Source organism: Natator depressus, chromosome 16 (genome assembly GCF_965152275.1).
Source record: "Natator depressus isolate rNatDep1 chromosome 16, rNatDep2.hap1, whole genome shotgun sequence".
Taxonomy (NCBI): Eukaryota; Metazoa; Chordata; order Testudines; family Cheloniidae; genus Natator; species Natator depressus.
In genome coordinates this window covers 10,831,726-10,851,866 of record NC_134249.1, presented here as the reverse complement: position 1 = coordinate 10,851,866, position 20,141 = coordinate 10,831,726, and the positions used below count along the sequence as shown (strand labels likewise).

General features: G+C 48.5%; 1 protein-coding gene across 2 annotated transcripts in view; it reads left to right on the top strand.

Annotated features, from left to right (window-relative positions):
- The window catches only part of ASTN2 (astrotactin 2), a 589,627-nt gene that overhangs the window by 75,747 nt on the left and 493,739 nt on the right, over positions 1 to 20,141 (top strand). For both annotated transcript variants that reach the window (XM_074973795.1, XM_074973796.1), the window contains exon 2: positions 4,711 to 4,898. In XM_074973795.1, coding sequence (XP_074829896.1) covers positions 4,711 to 4,898 — 188 coding nt within the window. The remainder of the gene's footprint in view (positions 1 to 4,710; positions 4,899 to 20,141) is intronic.

Below are 20,141 nucleotides of genomic sequence, written 5' to 3'. Positions count from 1 at the left end.
TAATCTGCTTTTATGGGAATCGTCTTGGTTCTCGACCAAATGCATTTAGGCCCTTTTTCTTTTAAGTTTGATAGTAATGTGACTTGAAGACTTCAATGAAATGTTTATATGTAAGGATTGTAGAAACAGCAAAAGAAAAAATGGAATTACAAAGTCGGAAGGGATCTTACTCCTCGGTCTCGCCTTGGACCTTTTTCACGAGCAGGTGACTTAGTGGCTGGCTCAAGCCCAGTTCCTGGGTTCTGCTATAAGAGACTGTTTATCTGTTCCCAACAGTGGGGGTGTGACAGCTATTGCTTGGTTTCTTTGGGCTACTACATAAACCAAAGTTTTTGGGGGGCAGGGAAAGGCTCTGCCACTCTGCAAGGGCATAGAGCTTATGGCCAGATGGGACCTTTAGCTCGCCCTAACCGGACCTTCTGCTGGGGCAATGGACACCATCTTGGTTGCAGGAGAAGGAGCATCTCATCATGCCTATGGCTATTAATAAAACAAACCCCTTGTACGTTGCTGTTAATGTACCTGTGTTTGATAGGACGGGGTGAGACTCACTTCCTGCCCCAAAGAGCTTGCAGCATAAGGTTGAGGCGGCGAACTGAAAACGAGTCACAGGGCGAGAGTTTGGGTAAGGGTGGGTGTGGGGGAGGGCAGGAAGGATGCGTGGAAGAAGGGGATTTTGAAGTGGTGCTACAAGGAGAAGAGGGGGTGTTGGGTGGGCGAGAACAGCCAGGCATAGGTGGGAGCATTCTGAGATACGGTGCAGAGAATGGGAGGAGGCAAAAGGAACAGTGAAATTAGGCATTCTGGAGATGAGGCAGACATGTTGGTGGGGGAGGATTTGTGAAGGCCCAGGCCTCTAGGTGAAGATGCTGAATGGGCTGAGGTGAGAGATGGGAATGCCTGAAGGAAGTGGAGGTGGGGGAAGATGCCAGTGTAGAAGCAGAGAAGGTACCTTCAGCAGCAGCCTTCCGGCCACACTGGAGGTTGGAGAGGCAGTGGGGTCAAACAGCGCCTTGCTAATCAAGGTGAGAGCTGGTCAAGGAGCGCAGCAGAGGGGATAGTGAGAATGGGGTTGAGGGTGGTGACAGACCTTAAGGAGAGTCTGGCGGAGGGGGGAGTCAGAAGTGATGAGATTGGGAGAGGCGTATACGAGCGGGGTTGTCGGTGGCGAAAAGGGGCAGGGAGAGGGATTAGCAGCAGACAGGAGTTCAGTGAAGTCCGTGCAGCTGTGAGCCCAGGAGTACACGCACAGTAGGGGGAGTCGCTGCCAAAATGCAGATGGGATCCTCCTGTATTGACAATGGGGGCGGGGGGGATACGAGGCTCGCTCCCAGCTGCAGGGTAGACGTACCCATAGGCTAGTGTGTTCTGAGGTTTATTAATCTGTGGTAAATGGCACCCAAATTTTGTACCCAGCCCTTATCAGAAATTGCCTAGACACAGGATTTCCAGTAAAACTGTGGAATGAAGCGTAAGCTGAAGTTTCCAGACTAGCCGCCTTTGGGAGGAGGCTTTGATGAATATGGCACGTTTTCCTTTCCGAGGAGTCTAGCTTACTGAAGTCTTGTATTTCAGCTAACTTCAAAACTTCCCCAAAACGTTCTGCTCTGACCAAGAGGCACCACATGCAGGCATTCAGGCAGGGAGGAGGAAGTTCCTGGAAAGGAGTAGGGATTGGGGGGGGATGTTGACTCTGGAGTGTTTCCAGCCTGGGAGGCAAGGCCTGAGAACCACAAAGAAGCATCAGCACAGATTCTCCGTCTCAGGGCTGGTCTACACTGGAAACTTACATTGACATCGCTACGTCTTTCAGGGGTGTGACAAATCTGCACCCTGAGAGACGTAGTTAAGCCAGTCTAACCCGTGGTGTAGACAGTGTTGACCGAATAATTCATCTGTTGCCCTAGCTACCGCCTTTCAGGGAGTTGCATAAACTAGAGCAATGGGAGAGCCCCTGCCGTCACCCCAGTGAGTGTCTACACTCTCTACATTGCAGGGGCCCTGTTCTAGCTATAGTGGTTTAAGTGTAGACACGGCCATAGTCCTAGGAATAAAAATGATTGGCTGAACCTCCTTTCTGAAACTTGGCAGGGACTTTTCCCTTTGGCTGCAGTGCCTCCGTGTGGCAGCAGATCGGCTCAGTGCTGATGGAAGTCCCATCTTTCAAAAGACATTTAAACTGGTCCCCATCTCCTTGTGTTCATTGAAAGGGCTTGTAGCGCTTTCCCCAGACTGCAGTTGGGCTGTGTCCGGGACAAGCCCTCCTGCTCTTGTGAGATCACGTTCTGCCTCCCCAACCTCTCCCTCCTTTGACACGGGGCTGACTTCATACCTTGGTGTCCTATAGGAGGCGCAATGCTAGGTTCCTCCCAGAGGGAGCTATGTTTCGCTTATGGGAGAGGTAAACTCTGTGCAAGATGCTGTACGAATGTGGGATTTTAATTTTATGAGACTCCTTTTAAGTTTTATCTAACCCTAGAGTGTCCTTGAATGTGACCTCTGGGGTTCAGTTTTGTTTTGCAGGGAGCCAAATGCAAGGGCCACCTTTGCTGGTGTGCTGCTCCTGGAAACGGCTTTATTTATTTGCTGGGATGGGGACTGGGTTATTTGCAGAAAACCTGCTTTGGCGGTGGCGGAGTGACAGTGAATTCATGCATCTCTGAGGTGCAAACCTACTCTGTTTTGTATTCCAGGCTTGGGCAGGAGTTTATTCTCAACAGAGTGGGCAAACTAGTGGTCGCTGTGCTTGCAAGGTCGAGATATCTAGCTGTCCTCCCATTAGATTCAGGTGGTGGTGCCATTGTCTCCGATATGTCGATAGAATAATTAGCGAGGTGGTGAGCAAGGGAGTGTGTAATATTGGCCTAACCTTGTCGCTGCAGACTGCAGCCAGGGATCCAGCCTGCTGTGGCACAGTAGAAACCTGATCGACAGGTAAACCCAGCCTTGTGGAAAGGTTTGGATTTCTTGATGAGGCTTTCTCTTTGAGCGTGTGATTGTTCTCTTGGTCTAAAACAATGACCGTAGGAGTCGTGTGTTTTCTGATGCAAAACGTGTGTTGCTTTCAGGGCTGGAAAAATCCATTTGCCCCTGAAGAGCAGGGGGCTTTCTTTGCGGAGTGAAGGGGCCTGAATGGAACCATTGACTTCTGCAGAAACGGGTCGAAGGCTAGACGCCTGGTGGCTACTAGGAGAGCCTTACACCTGCGATGTTTTCCTGAGTCTGCAGACTGACAGCTGCTAATCAGCCCCTTGACTGGAGGCCCCGGTTTGAAACCGACCAGGCTTGTCTCTTTCACCGCGGCTGCTCCCAACCTTATTGGCAGCTGTGAGGCTGCCCAGGGTCTTGTTTAGTTTCAGGCTGCTGCTGTCTCTGGGTTGTGCTGGAGGCTCCCTCTCTTTGGCATCTGCTTTTGGCTAGAAGGGGTCTGAATTTTCCAAGCCCCTGATTGTTTATGGTGCACGAAGTGCTTTGCAAAACCTGGTATGATACAATCCCAGCCCCAGGCTGTTTACGGTGTAAATTTGAGTATCCGGGGCATGAGAGCAGGAGTTCATGTCAGCAGAGGAAGGCTAACAAAGGAGTCATTCCAGGTGTGTCCCTCTCGTGCAGCAGCTTGCTTTCCCACCGGCACTGCCTCCTGCTGGTGTCTCCTTGTGCTTTTCCACCGTGCTGAGGAAATGGCTGTGACTGGTTTTCTGTGCCAAACATAACTGCTGTGCCAGTGAGCTAGTCCTGGAGGAAGGTGTATTTCATGGGTGGACAAACTTCAGCTTGCGAGCCACCGCATGTGGCTCTTTTACGGTTAAAGTGCGGCTCGCAGAGTCGTCCCACCTCTCCCGTTCTCTGCCTACCAGTCTGGTAGGCAAGCTGGGGCTTCTTGCCTGTGGCAGGATGGTGGTGCTGAATCCCCTAGCTGCACCACCCTGCCGCAGGGCAGAAACCCTGAGCCCTGGCAGGTGCGCCCAGCTCACGAACGTCTGGAAATTTGCTGAAGGCAGCTCAGAGGGTCAGTAAGTTTGCCCACCCTGGTGTTTTTCTTATAACTGTCCGCTGATCTCTGCTCTCTGGCTTCTTCCTCCAATTTGAACTGATGGCAAAACCCCTGTTGAGATAACACCTCAGATCCCTAGGAGCTACATGTTGTTCTTGAGCATCTGTACAGCTGGAGGATAGTCAAGGGACCTTGTATTTCAGGGATGAGATCCTCTGCCTTTCATTGCATAAGAAACTTGTGTGTGTGTGTACACCATTCCTCTGTCTCCTAATTTGCAAAAAAGAATGACCAGGTTTACATAACAGCCCTATCACAAGGGCTGAACAGTGTTTAAAAACAGATTACAATAAATATCTTGCGTTTCTGTTGCACATCTCATCCAAAGATCTCAAAGCACTTTCTAGCCAGTAATTAATTAGGCCTCACAACTACCCCAGCCTCTGAAGCAAGGGCAGTATTCTCATTCTGTATATGGGGGAAATGAGGAACAGACATGGAGTGACGTGCCCCAGGTCACCCAGCAGATCGGATGCAGTTTTGGGGATCGATCCCAGTTGTCCTGGCTCCTAGTCCCTTGCTCAAAGCACTAGGGTGAGAGGAGCAAGTTTCTCTCTCAGGTGGTCTGTCTGTTGTGCAGTGACGTGGGACGTGTGTTCGAATGCAGCTCTCTCGTGAGTGCGGAAACTGAACCCCAGTTGTTTCTGTTACTGCAGAGATGTCTGGGACTGTGGCAGATATTTCCTTGGTGCACTGGAAGCAGCAGTGGCTAGAGAACGGCACCCTGTATTTCCACGTCTCCATGAGCAGCGCTGAGCAGCTGTCCCGGGCCACCCCGCCCACCCTTCAAGAGCCTTCTGAGATCGTGGAGGAGCAGATGCACATTCTTCACATTTCTGTCATGGTGAGTGAATCTTTCTTCCCTTCCCTGCCCAATCTGGTGGGCCAAGAGGAGCAGCTGGGAGGGACTGATGGCTGGATGAAAGTGAGATGGGGGCGCTAAAAGGGTGATAGGCTGGTTTGCCTCAGTCCAGCTTCCGGTGTGCAAACGTCTATATCCCCTAACCAACGTAGCGGTCGCTGGTTACTGGGGTTTGGCAGAGCAAGACAAATGGGCCTGGAAAATGAGTTATTCCTGTTTCTAAAGGTAATTCTCTCCCGGGCAGGGGTGATGCATACGGACGCCTCCCTTGCCTCTGTGTGCTGCATATGGAACACTTCTCACCAGTGTTAAGTTCTGACACGAGACAAGTTGGTGGGGGCAAGTTAATGTCTTAATGCTTTTTTTTTATAAGCTGACGCCCACCCATCACATGGGTGTCAGCAGCGGACGGATCCTGTGTCATTTTGTCATTCAAAACCAATCTGATACTTGCAGGGTTCTGCAAAAGCAGTTTCCGCCTTCCCAAGCATTTGGATCAGTCTGTCTTCGGTACTGAGGCCTCTGTTACCATAGGATCTGGGTCCTTATTCGTAGAGCACCCTGTGAGACAGGGGAAGTGCTATTCTCCCCATTTTACCAATGGGGATCTGAGGCACGGAGAGACTCAGTGACTTAGTTGCCCAAGGAAAGTCTGTGGCAGAGCTTAGCATTGAACCTGGGTTTCCCAAATCCCAGGCTAAAGCCCTAACCACTGAGCAATCCTTACTCTCTTAGCTGTTATGGTTATGTTTGTGTTGCTTCTTCATTGCTGAGTGGTCTTGCTGGGGGGTTGAAATCATAGACTCCTGAGAAAGTGCCCTCAACTGCATTGCACGGCGGAGAATGCACGGAAAGGGCAGTTGTAGGAAGGTATCTCCAATCCACGCCTGTTTAATGTATGTGTTCATAGCTTTGAATTCGTGCATTGGTTCAGAACGTGTGCTTGCTAGGTTTTTCTGGGCTACTTGGATCCTTGTTTTCCACCTGAGCAGGGACTTGCTCCACTTTTTTAAAAGATCAGACCTACATAAGCAAGTTCACTAAATGCATTACAGAAATGGGTTGTGGATTTAGCTGGGACATCAAGTATAGGTATCTATAAAAAGATACATTGCCTTGACACTTCCATATAAAGAGAGAGTGAATTGGCTGGGACTATAGAGAGGAGAGGAAAGAGGGCATGATAGAAGCATACATAACAACGAATGGGATGGAGAAAGTAAATTGGATGCTCTTATTCATAAGCAAGGGGACAGTCAATGGAACTGAAAGATGACAAACCTAAAAACATGAAAAGGAAATCCTGTTCTTTCAGAATACGTAATTAACCTGTGAACCTCATTGCCACAGTACATCACTGGGGCCAAGAGCTTAGTTGAATTCAGAAAAGGATTAGACATTTATGTGGCTAATGAGAACATTCACAGTTAATGTTAGATGGGATCAATTTTTTAAAAGCAATATAAACTCTCATGTTTCAGGGCATAAGCCAACTACTAAGTGGTCAAGGTTAGGAAGACACTTTTCCCAGGTGTAAATTTATGCCATAATTGCACCTTTCTCTCCTAAGCAGAGTTGGAGGGAGGATGTGGTCCTGGAGGGACCGTTGGTCTGATTTGGTGTGGTGGCTCATATGCGTGTTCCCATGTGGAATAGCCTGCAGGAATCTCGCAGAACTGAGTGAAACCCCAGTGCTGGGTTTCATTACAAACTTGAAACTTTGCCCAGTCTGGTTGAAAGATTCATTAACTTTTCAAGTGAATCCAGGCCAAGTTTTGAGTGAATGGGAGCAGATATATGGTTTTTGCCTCAAAACCATGCGAAATTTACAGCTTACGCAAAACCAGGTGAAATGCTTTGTTTTCAGAAGAGATTTTTCATCTGAGGGTGTGTTTTGCTCAAATAGCTGTAGGGCTGGTCTACACTCAAAAATTAAATTGAGCCAGCTACATTGCTCATGGGTGTGTAAAATAAAATAAAATAAAAAAATCCACACCCTGAGAAGTTGGCTTAACTACGCTGAAGTTCCATTTTTACAGCGCTAGGTGGATGGAAGAATTCTGCTGACTTAGCTCCTGCCTCTCAGCGAGGTGGATTCACTACAGCAACGGGAGACCCCCCCCGCCCCCCGTTGCTGTAATAAATATCCGCGCCGACGTACTGCCGCAGCATAGCTGTCGTGTTTTAAGTGTAGACACAGCCTTCTCTATGCCCTGCCTTATCCCTGACCTACATCCCAAGGCAGCCTGACGTACATGTTGTACCTTTTCTGCTACTCCCATAGGAGTCCCATAACTATCCCATACTCTCCCTGCAGTGTCATCTACCACCTGCTGTGCCAGACCCCCGCGCCTGTGCTCACTCAGTACCTAACCTCTTGCTGTCCCCATAGATATTCCATCTTGCCGTTCTAGTTCAGACCACACCATTTTCTTGCCCTCCTTGGTAGGCCCCTACTAAATTCGCTGTCCACTTTGGTCAATTTCACGGTCATAGGGTTTTAAAAATGGTTAATTTCATGATTTCAGATATTTAAATCTGAAATTTCACAGTGTTGTAATTGTCGGGATCCTGACCCAAAAAGGAGCGGGGGGGGGGGGGTGTCACAAGATTATTGTAGCGGGGGTTGCGGTACTGCTACCCTTACCTCTGCACTGCTGCTGGAGAGCGGCAGCTGCTGGCCGGGAGCCCAGCTCTGAAGGCAGAGCCACCGCCCGCAGCAGCGTAGAAGTCAGGATGGCAGGGTGTGGTATGGTCTCTGGGCTGCTGCCTGCAGAGCTGGGCCCTCAGTCAGCAGCCGCCGGGCCGCCCAGCTTTGAAGGTAGTGCAGAAGTAAGGGTGGCAATACCTCAACCCCCCCGCCCCAATAACTCTCCAACCCCCCTGTAACACCCCGTGAAATCTGTATAGTATAAGGTAAAAGCACACAAAAGACCAGATTTCACGGTGGGAGACCAGATTTCATGATCCATGATGAATTTTTCACGGCCATGAATTTGGTAGGGCCCTACTCATTAGACTTGCTAAACACTCTCCTCTCCCTTATTCCACTTTATGCCAAAAAAATTCAATCTCCCCTACTTACCCCCTCTGTAGACGAGACACATCCTGACTGCTATGCAGAAGTGGTTCTGAGGCCACCCCTGCACTCCCCGAAGGAGATGAATAGCTACTGCGACCTCACCCCTTCTACACACACTATCTGTGGGTCCCATTCACCAGCAGCCTAGATAGAGCTATGATCTCACCTGCTTCTCATAGGGGACAGGAGGGAACTGGCATGGCCTGGGCTTATCTTTGAATCTGATTTAAGGAGCTGTGCTGTTTATCTTTACTTGCATGCACATTCTGTGTCCGATTTGCAGCGCGGCAGGGTACAGGGACAGAGTTAAGGTTGCTGTGGAATATCTGTGTCTGGGATTGGGTGACAGCGCTGTAGGAAGCGTTGAGTGTTTGACTGAACGCCATCTTAAAGAAACATTTTTCTTTTGGATTTGTGGTGGTGTTGGTGCTGCTTATGCACTGCGTGGTTTTCTGGTAGCCTTGTTCTCTGCCTGGAGTGTACGGTGCAAGAGGATGGGGCTGGGGATACAGGTCCTGAAGGCTGAGATGCTTGCAGATGTACGTTCTGTGTTTGCTGCACTTGTGGTAAACAGGCTAAAATCAGTGCTCCAAGTCGGGAGGCGGAACCGAAAAAGCAGGGGGAACCCATGCAATTCTGCAGTGACGGTCTGAGCTGGGGAGCAGAGTGCAGCTCACGGTGGGGGTGAGGATAACATCATGCAAATGAGCTGCAGGAGTGACCCTATCACACCTTCCGTGTAATGGTACTTGGCATCTTTCACAGTTGCTTTTCCTTTATCCTTCACTTAGTCTTCTGATGCTTCTGGTTTTGGTTCTTTTGCATTATACTCTTAATGCAGTGAAAGCGCGAGGAACTTTTATCCTTTTAAATTCAGCTAATTGTGTTTACACTGAACTACTTCCCCTGGGGAAGGGGAGGAGAACCAGAGCTCAGCTCCCAGAACTGGCAGTAATGGGGAGTAAGAGATTCTCCCGATAGGAATGGATAAACGTCGGGGATTGCCTGGAAGGTTAAGAATGGGGATACATTCGATAGGTACACGTGGCTGTATTTCTGGTCATTGGGGTATGAGTACAAACCATGAATACAGTACAGCAATTACCCAAATCCAGCTTCTGCTGCTAATGTTCCCCAGCTCAAGGGCATCTTTAATAGCAAAATAATACTTGTTTTTTCCCCCTCACTGTTTTTCCTAATCTCTCCCCAATGAGACATAACATTAATTACCGCAGTTAGAGGGAATTGTCTCCATTACTGTCTGCCACCCCTTTCGTCTTGGCTTGAGCATCCAAAATTCATCTCCTGAATGAAAAGGGGGAGGGAATAGGCAAATGCAGGATTTTTTTTATTTATTTATTTATTTTTGCGCAATGACATGTAGAAAGGAATCGATATTTTTGTCATTACGCCTGTTGTGTTTTTTTCCATAATCTTAGCTGTCATTTGGGTTTAATTGTGTTGTTTCCTCTTGTGTGGAAGTAAATCTTATCTGTTTTGGATTAAAATTCAATGAAGGTCAGAGCGGCTCGAAAATTTACCAGGCTGCAGCAATTAATGTTCATTTGGCTTTGATAAATTGGAATGTTCCCCACAATAGGACTGGAGTGGATTTCACAAGCAATAATTCTTCCATTAACTCAATGATTCCATGCATGATGGAGCGTCTTGTCACTGCTCTGTTTGTCATCTGTCACTTCAAGGATCTGGGCATATGCCTGATATGATTTATCATGATTATTGGGGCTGCTTGTGTCAAAACATTTAAAACCACTAATTATTCTTGCCCTCTAAATTGCTGAATTAAACAAAACACGCAGTTCTCAGTTTTTTTTCCCCCTCCAGCTTGTTCCCCTGTTTAATTATCGTTCTGGGCCACTATAAATCCATGCCGAGAGCTGCATTTAACAGCATCTGGCTTGGAGATGGGTCTTATTTAGGGGACTCTAGGGGGAGTGCTGCAGGAGCTGGTGAAAGGAGCATGCTTAATCTCTACAAAGTAGCTCTTTTGGTTCTCGGTGCTTCTACTGAGCACATTATCTATTGCACTTTGTGTGGCCTCTCTCAGCACTTCGCAATCTTTAATGTATTGATCCTGATGTGGTAGGACACATTGTACATGTGGGAAGCTGAGGCGCAGAGAGACTGTGACTTGCCAAAGGTTACCCAGGAAGTCTGTGGCAGAGTAAGGACTTGAACCCAGGTCTCCCAAGCTAGCTGGAGTGGAGTATCATGTATCACATGCTAAATGCCATGTAAGCAGAGCCCATCACCAAAGCCAGCATTGGTGGTTACAGCCCACAAGCCAGATGGAATCAGGTTCCTGATGACGGGAAGTTGAAGATACTGGTACCTCCCAGAAGGAGCTGGCTTCATTGTTGCCTGCTGGCAAGCTCGCAAGAAATGTCTGAAGCCAAACCCTGACAGGATTCCTCTCCCTTTGCTGTAGTACGGCCCTCCGTGAGCTGAAAAATGGATTTGAGAGTAATAATGAGTTCCTCTTTGATCAAAAGGAGGCAGGGCAAGAATCTTCCCAATGATGGAGGGGGGAGCAAAGAGGTAAATCAGCCCTGCTCAAAGCCACCAGAATTGTGCTGGGTCAGAGTCTGAGCGCAAAGTTCAAAGGATCCCTGGGGAGGCGAGGCATGCACCCAGGTGTGCGGCCTCCAGGTAGGGATATGCTTCAGGTAAACACCACCGGCACTAGTCTTGCGTCAACTCACTGCCCAAAGCCTGGAGGCTAAAACCCATCTACCAACTGGACTGGTGCAATGGCTCATTCCAAGAAACTGGTGAAGCAGCAATTTCTAAACCCTGCCAGCTGCAAAAGGCCCTTGGTCATGCATGCTGTGGGCTGGATTCTGCCCTCCCCGATGCTGCTGTGAGAGGAGTGACTCCGCTGAAGTCAATAGTGCCAGGGACGTGCATGTGTAATCAGATGCTGGCACAATGCACGCAGGTGTGTGTTTGCACAGACAAATTCATCCACTGACTCTGCTGGGTTTATTGCTGGAATGTACCAGGCTCTTATTGTCTTCAGGGAAATGTAATGAGCAAATTCACGGCTTTGTTTCATCTCCTTCCTCTCTCCCTGCTATGGAATACATGAGTGTCTGGAATAAAAAGCAAACCAGCCTCGTCAGATTTCCTACACCCACTTTCTGCCTGGCTGTCATTGGCGTTAGCCAGCTAGCTGCTGGAATCCAGTTCTCCCTGTGGATTCTGTTCTACTTCAGCTCTTATTTATACGTTACCATTTTTATTACTGTTCTTATGTATCCTGATGATTCCCTAACGATCAGTCGCAGGGGCTGTGTTCTGCCAGCTTCGGAGTTGGGCAAAAGGTGTGTTCTTAAACATTTCACTCTGATATAGCAACCTCTTCCTGCCTGCTGTGAAGTGCAGCCCGGGGATGGGTGCAGTGGGCCTGAGTCGACTTGCTCTGATACCAGTGTGACTTCTGTTTAACTCTGCTGACTTCATTGGAGCTGCTCCTGATTACGCTGGTTAGGGAGATTAAAATCCAGCGAATGCCGATTGTCTCATATCCCTGCCTTGTGGGTTTGGCCCTGGGGTTCTTGCTTTAGTATCTGCATAGGGGTTGGTGGAGGGTTTTTTTTTTTAAGTGGCTACCACCTCATTTCAGGATCTTCCTTTCTGCAGGCTCCCTGCCAGCATCCAGCTCTGTCCCTGTGCATTAATTTGCATTTTCATCTGTGCACCATATGGCAAGAACTTCCATCCCACACAGAGTGTGTTTTCTGGAGGAATGCAGCTCTGACTAGAGTTTTCCCTTTGAGCTCTGGTGGGGCCAGGTACCTTGTGTGGCTTCATGTCTGTCCTGCACAATAGTTCTGATCAGTGTGTTTAGTTTTTGTCCAAGCGCCTGTGTTTTCTGTTCTCAAATGTTGCGGGAGTCCCTTGCATTGTACATGTTCCTCTAAAGTCTGAACTATATGCAGGTTTTGTCCTGATATAACTGTGTGGTGGTGGTTTGTGATATTTTACCAATATAACTATACTGGTACAACCCCTAGTGTGGATGCATTAATAGTTATTTCCCTCCCTGTATGTGATGATTACTCTATACTGGTATAAGCATTGTTACCCCTTTTTTTGACACAAGTGGATAGTCAAAGTTTGGGCCCTTTCCGCTAGAAAGAGAAATTGATGGTAGAAAACAGTCTTGTTTTCCTGAGCACAGAAGGAATCAAACAGCAGGAGACCATTCCTTTGTTTGCTATTCCAAACCTGCCTTTCCAGCCAGCATGCTGTGCCCCAAAAGTCTCCTTTCTTAGCTTGCTGTCAGGGCCACGTTACCAGCACTTCTGTTCCCATCTGCTTAGCTTTCTGGTTACTTTGGTCTCTGCCCACCCTTTCTCTCTCACGTATGCAGACAAGCTGCTCCACTGATCCAAGCTGTAGCATTGGGCCACATGGTTCAGCTTCTACTCAAGCTTTTCCATGTACCTGAATGTTGGGTCCTTCTGCTGTTGCTTCAGCCACCTCTTTACATTTACCCTGACACTGTTACCAACGTATGCCTGACCCACAGCAGCAAGGTGTGACCCAGCCCACAACATGTTTATACTGGTATAACTGGGTCTGCGCTCGGGGAGCTGGTTATTGCTTTAACTACTCTGGCTTTTAGTTAAAGTGGTGCAACTTTTGAGTGTAGACACACGCTCAGTGAATGGATCCGGAAGATCCCTGATGTTTCTGGGGCGTGTCCAGTGGGTTAGCTTGCGTCAGGCAAATGCTCCAGGTCGTTCTCTGCCTGAGGCTTCATTGAAGTTGTACCTTGGCCGGCAGAATCCCCGAGCTTACTGCTCCCATGTTTTGGGCACTTAACAGATAGCCTGTTGTCTCCAGAGTCCTCTACGTTTGTTCTCCTCCTCTGAACACGAGCCCTCCCAAAGGAGACCCCCTGCCCAACTAGCTCAAAGCATGACCTTCTCGATGTGTCCTTGGCGGCTGCGTGGAAGGGTCCAATCGATGCAGGGACACTCAAGCCCCCTCCTCTTGGGGGAGCATGTGCTTCTGTGCTGCCGTCTGGCTTCTCGTCTGTCAGCTGTCTCCGGTGGAAGAAATTGGCGTAACTTGAATAATGAGGTAATGAAGAAGGCACAACATCTGTGTCGTCATTTCTTCACCAGGAGGTCAACTAGATTCATAAAACATGCGCTTCCAGCTTGTGATATCTGTGTCGGAATTAATTAGGAGAGGGAGAGAATTGCTTCCTCAGCACATAGCCTTATCTGAAAGTTATAAAAACCAAATTTATCTCAAATAAATGAGCTTCCTCATTCCAAAGAACCCGCCCAACACCCACCCCAGTTCAGCGCCGGCCCCATGCGAGAGTCCTGTCCCTGCTCCCAGTTACTGGGGATGGGGGAAAAGAGCTTAGAGCCCCATTTACAGATGGGCTGAGCATCCTCCACTTCCAGCCACCGGCAGCTGCAGCTCTCTGCATGGTTAAAACCCAGGCCATCGGTATCTGTCCCAGATGGAGATGCCATTAGCATCCTCATCTGGGCCCCAGCTGGGTGTGCACTTAAGTCCTTCCCTCCACTGCTTTGCAGAACTGAAGCCCAGGTGAGGATGCAAATGGGACCTCCTTCCAGACTAGATACTAATGGCTCAACTTCCAGTGGTGCTGAGTCCCTGCACTTCTCATTGATAATAGTGGCATTAACAGGAGCCCATTGCACTGGAAGTTGGGCTGGTCCCCCTCCCTAGTCGGGGGCAAAGCTGCTGTTCAATCAGGGCTCTGGTTGGGAGCTGTACGCGAATGGGCATAGATCTTTTTACCATGGGGTCTGCAACTAGACCCTGGTGCAGGTGGGCACAGAAATCCCATCCCAGTTCACTTCTTCTTACGTGAGCTACCAGCCCTACAGTGTCTACCCCCGCCGCCACCTGATTTGGCTCAGGAGGCTTTTAATAGAAAATGCGAAGAAATAAATGGATCCTCCTGCAGATCATCCCACGGATGCGGGGAGGGAAAGTAGAAGCACCGCAGAGGGGAAAGCGCAGATGAAATCATGCTTCAGCAGCTTGGTTGAGTGAAGCAAGAAGGAAGCTGTCCAGTCTCCTCCCTCTAGGCTGTCAGTAGCATCTCCAAATCTGTCTGAAAATTTCCATAATGTTCCATTAACCAACTTTTTGAGGGTTGAGGAAGAAGCCTCTATCTGATTTTCTGATCCTTTATGAAGACAGCATAAAACCAGCGTTAAGTGTAATGAACGAGGTGCTCCTGCATTGAGGGAATAAATTTTTTTTTTTTTGGATAGGTCTTTAAAGCATCATTCTTGTGACAGAGACACCTGTTATGCTAATAACTTTGCACCAGTCTCAGCAGAGGCCTTGATGTTTTCTACTGTAGTTACGCTGAATACATTAAACACTTTGTAGCATTCTAGTCTCGCAGGTTTTTCCCTCCGTTAAAATATGTAACTGGAGTGCTCAATTTGCATCCCTGATAGAAATGGGTGAATACATTTTAGTCCATCCCCCTAGGATGTACCTAGACTGGGCAGCGAACCAACTTTCTCAAGACCTCCCCAGAGCGACCACGACTACTAGCAGCATGGGAAGCATTCGGGAGATGCTTGTTTATGCAGAGAGGAACAGGTGGGTGGCACGCGCTCCCCGACGATGCGTGTTTAAAAGAAGCGAGCGCTGGCAGAAGAATGTTATTTCAGGGTAGCTAATCAGGCAGATGGGCTTCAGAAGGGCCAGGGGAATGAAGTTGGGATGGGGCGGAGCAGATATCCTAGGAGTAGAAGCAGCAGTCGGAGCAGTATTTTGATGGGGTGAGGTAGACGTTGAGATGCCCGTGGCTCTAGAGAGCACTGAGAAGCGAGTTATAGCCGTACCTTTCTACCTACAGTGCGGACTTCCTTATAACAGGCTTTACTGATACATGGTTGTTCATTGGGCTATGAATTAAATGATGCCTCTCAAACTCTGATCTTAAGTGTGGCACTCAAGTTGGGGAAAAAATCACGGGTCCACAGTGTTTGAACTGACATTTGTATTGCAGACTTTCGTCCAACTCCCTGACTGAGCCTCTCATCCTACCTCTGCATTTGAGTGCTCTTCATCTTGCCTTATTTATTATTTATTTATGTTGTATCACATCGGTGTATAGAGGGCCTAGCTGAGATCGAGGCCCCATTCTGCGAGGTGCTGTACAAACACACAGCAAGTCCTTGCCCCAAGGAGCTTGCAGTCTAAACAGACAAGACAAGAGATGGGGTGGATGAGGAAACAAAGGTGAAGTGACTTGCCCAAGGTCACACAGCACATCAGTGGCAGAGCAGGGAATAGAATTTGCATCGCAGTACTCTATCCACTACATCATGCTACCTCCCTTACCTCTGAATCTCTTCTCATTCTACCTTTGTCACCTACATTTTAGTGTATTTTGCCCTTGGCCCTCCTTTCCTCGGTCACAGTTCCTCCTGCCCAAGGAAGCAGAGGGAAAGGGAAAGGAAGGCGTCACTCTTGTCACTTTCATTGGCTGCTGGGCTCACGCCTGACCAGAGCTGTGGGGCCACGGATGGAGCATACTGGTCTTGCATGGAAGGGTTATTCTCTGCCCTGATACAGGATCCCAGCCAGTTCTGCCGAGCTGCAGGTGTTTCAGAGAAAGCAATTCTGTACAGGAGCCTGGTGCTAATCGTGTGTGTTATGGCTGAGTGCAAAGAGCCTAGAGTATGTGATAGGCACCTTTGATGTGTTGGAGTAACTGCAGAAATATTCTGTAATCACTGGCCTAGACTTCATAATTTTAAACTGCCAGTCTCAAAACTCCCTGGGACATTGTCTAATAATAATAGAAAATGGAGCCAAACTCTGCTTAGTACTACAGAACCAGCCACTCAAATAAAACCTTCCCTCTTTCTCCTCCCTCTCAAAAAAAAAAAAAAAAAATCCAGAACGGAAAAGCTGGTGGGGAAAAAAGGGGTGACGGAAGAGCAGTAAGTATTACATACCTGCATAGATATTCCTGGTGCTGAGCTCTGAAGGGGGGGTGGAGGGTGGGGGGGAGTGCTGGGCAAAGACAGAAGCACAGGTGAGAGGTGACTACAGATGATTCAGTGGGTGGTCCAAGACCTATTCTGATATAGTCTTTGCACTGTAAACTTGGTTGGGCATCCGAATGGCTCTTGGAGGCATGCTGGATTTGCAAGTCTGTTGGTTTGCCGCTGTGGAACCTTGTGTTAAGAGACCTTGCAGGGTCGAGTGTGCCCCTAAAACGACCCTTTGTAACATCTCCCTGAAATTTAAATCTGAGCAATTTCCAGTGGAAACCCATTTCTTTCTGGTGTGGTGTTCTGTGAAAATAGCACCATGAGCGTCTGTTTCTCCTTGCTGACCAGATCGACAGTGCTCAGTTTCGTAGTTAAAAAAAAAAAAAAATTCTTCCGAACTGCCAGCCCTGCAGGGTTGGCCTGAGGTCCCCCATTGTCACCAGTAGTTTGGGTCCTGCGGGCTAGGTCGTGCCCTCGGTTATGCCTGGGCAGCCATGTTGCCAGCAGCAGGCTTGCCCTGATGTCACTGATTGGAACCTAGCAATTGTGCTGATGAAGCACGTGGAGGAATAGACTGCAGCTCTGTCTCCTGGCTGTGCTCACTCTGCAGAGCTAATGGGACTAGAAAGCAGGGGGAAAACCAAACCAAACCTTTCATCAATCACTAAACTCAAGAGCTGAATCTAGATATGGACACAGAGCAGAGCAGTTTAGTGAGGATGTGCCTTTTTACATAGGCCTTGTCTGTATTCAGTACGCTAGTATAACGAAAGATGTGATTTTAAAAACAAAGAAAGATTTAGTTGAGCAAATGAAAACCCCCATGTGGATGTTCTTATTTCAATTTAAACTTGACTAATTAATACCAATTTAGCTCCGGGTGAGATCAATTGCTGCAAGCCAAGTTCAAATTGAATTACGAGTGACAACACCAGGCTTTCACAAACGTAACTACATTGGTTTAAAATCCCACTGGTTGAACGTAAGGCTTGTCTACACTTGAAACACTACAGCGTCACGGTAGTCACTGCCTACGCTGACGGGTGTGGTTCTCCACCTCCCCAAGAGGTGGTAGGTAGGTCGACGAAGAAATCTTCTGTCAATCTACCACTGTCTAGCCCGGGCCTAGGTCAACTTAATTTCGTCACTCGGGGATGTGGATTTTTCAGACCTCTTGAGCAACGGAGTTGTGTCAACCTAAGCAGCCCTAAGGGTGTAACTTGGAATATAGACAAGGCCAGTCTCTTTGGTACAGAAATGCCCTTTAAACAAACATTCCCACTGAGGGTCTCCAATCCCTAGACATTGCAGAACGTTGCTGGTGCGTGAAAGCTTGCCGAGGAAATGGGCTAGAAACCAAAGTGAAAGTGGCTAGTGTATTTTCACTTTCCAAGCTGAGAAAAGTGTGTGTGGGGGGGAACCCCCAAACTCAAAAGTAAAGGTAAATTTTCTTCAAAATTCTTTATTTTAGTGATCTGAACATTTAAACCCCTCGATAAGGGCTTTAAATAAGAGACCATGTTTGACTTGGTCTTGCTCCCATGGGAAGTCAGTGACAAAATTCCTGTTGACTTAATTGGTACCAAGTTCAGGCTAAGGATTCTTATTTTTAACTTGTTCCTGTTCCTGCTCAACTTTCTGTCCCCTTCCCCTTGCCTCCGATTGCAATCAGGAACCCACTCTGTTTTAGCCTTGGAAAGGTCTCTGTGAATTCGGAGGTGCAGCCTTGTGTTCATTGCATGCCACAAAGAGAATAAACCATTAAATTTGTTTTAAAATCCAATTATCTAAAACTCCCGGAAAATAAGGATATATATATTTTTATAAGCAAAATAGTCCAGATGGATCGGATTTACCCCCAGCTTGGACATAGCCCTGACTCCTCTGTCTCCTTCCTGGCAAGCATTCAGCGGTTCCAAGGTCAGACGGGATTCATTAACTTACTGGCTAGGAAAAGAAGAAAGCTTTGAGTACCAACTTTCAGCCACTGCTGGGACAGACCTTAGCAGGGTCCACACAACCCCCCAATTCCTGTCAGGCTCTGACACCCTTGTGTTGAATTGTTCTCTTTGTTGAAATACGGGAAATAAAGAAGGAACTCTCTTCCCCCCTCCCTCCACCCCAACCCCCTCCTCTTCTGTTCCCTCTTGCTCCTGAGCAGCTGATTAATTAACTGTCAATGGGCAGCGCATCCAGGATGAGGAGAGCTGCTCTGTGTTTGGGGTCCCTTCTTACATCCCTGCGTGCAGAGGATCTGGCCCCAGACAATGCAGAGGGCTTCCAGCAGGGACAAGGGGAAATCCTTCACATGGCAAAGGGCCACTGCCAAAGCAGGTGTGTTAGGGAGCGGCATACCCCCACCTCCTGCAGATGCGGAGAGCCCATGGTCTTGTAACAGAGCTGGGACCAAGAGGCATTTGCACCTATTAGCCAGATGTCCTTACTTTTCTCCCAGCATGTTTCATTCATTTTGTGTTCTCCATTGGTGGGGAGAAGCCAAGTGGGTAAAGCAGAGTCACGTTATTTTGGGTTATATTTTGTGCATATTTCCTTCCCAGCCTCCTGCCGCCTTGGGTTCGAGTTCTTGTATGGAACTCCCAGCAAACCTCTTGAGCAAACTTTGGTCTGGATGCATGCTGCTTCCGGGTAGTCTTGTCACACAAAGCTCCATAAGGCTGGCCCGTTTGAGTGAAATCAGGGGGAACTTGATGGCGACTGCAACAGAGTGCTGCATCAAAGGGCATTTTCTGGGGAGCAGCTGGGGTGGGGATTGGGGGGGTGAGCAAGCCCCAAAGTGAACTTCAGGGTGCAAACCACTGTGCATTGAAAGGTGCAAGCTTCGCCTAGCTCCGAGAGAGGGAAGTGTGAGCGTTGTGTGGGGATGGCAGGTGGCAAAAAGGCAAAACTAAGCAGCTGGGTAACCTTGTTTGAGGTGGAATGTCGAGTGCAGTGGCGGCATGGTCACAATTTGCAGCATGAAGTTGAAATGGGGTACGATTGGCTGGCAAGCACTTGGCCTGCGTTAATGCCCCAAAGAGGGAGACTGTAGATTAAGCTGCTGGCTTTGCTTGGCCTCTCCATCGTTATTCATGTCGGAGCTGGGTCTGTGTCACTCTCCCTGCCACAGAAATTAATGATTTGAACTCTGTGACCTGCTTGTGCGACCAGATGAGGCTCCGTAAACCTGCACAGGGCTGTGCGGTGCAGCAGAGGTCCTGCCGGCGGTGGAGCGGGCAGAGCGCCAGGCGCAGGGCAGAGCTGGTGAAGCCGGAGGGAAGAGGAGGCGGAGGGTCTTTAGCATCCGAGAGCGCTAAAGGAGTTGGCGGCTGTGATTGCAGAGCCATTGGCCATTATCTTTGAAAACTCATGGCGATCGGGGGAAGTCCCGGACGACTGGAAAAAGGCTAATGTAGTGCCCATCTTTAAAAAAGGGAAGGAGGAGGATCCTGGGAACTACAGGCCACTCAGCCTCTCCTCAGTCCCTGGAAAAATCATGGAGCAGGTCCTCAAGGAATCAATTCTGAAGCACCTAGAGGAGAGGAAAGTGATCAGGAACAGTCAGCATGGATTCACCAAGGGCAAGTCATGCCTGACTAATCTAATTGCCTTCTATGATGAGATAACTGGCTCTGTGGATGAGGGGAAAGCGGTGGACGTGTTGTTCCTTGACTTTAGCAAAGCTTTTGACACGGTCTCCCACAGTATTCTTGCCAGCAAGTTAAAGAAGTCTGGGCTGGATGAATGGACTATAAGGTGGATAGAAAGTTGGCTAGATTGCCGGGCTCAACGCGTAATGATCAATGGCTCCATGTCTAATTGGCAGCCGGTATCAAGTGGAGTGCCCCAAGGGTCGGTCCTGGGGCCGGTTTTGTTCAATATCTTCATAAATGATCTGGAGGATGGTGTGGATTGCACCCTCAGCAAGTTTGCAGATGAGACTAAACTGGGAGGAGAGGTAGATAAGCTGGAGGGTAGGGATAGGGTACAGAGGGCCCTTGACAAATTAGAGGATTGGGCCAAAAGAAATCTGCTGAGGTTCAACAAGGACAAGTGCAGAGTCCTGCACTTAGGACGGAAGAACCCCATGCACTGCTACAGACTAGG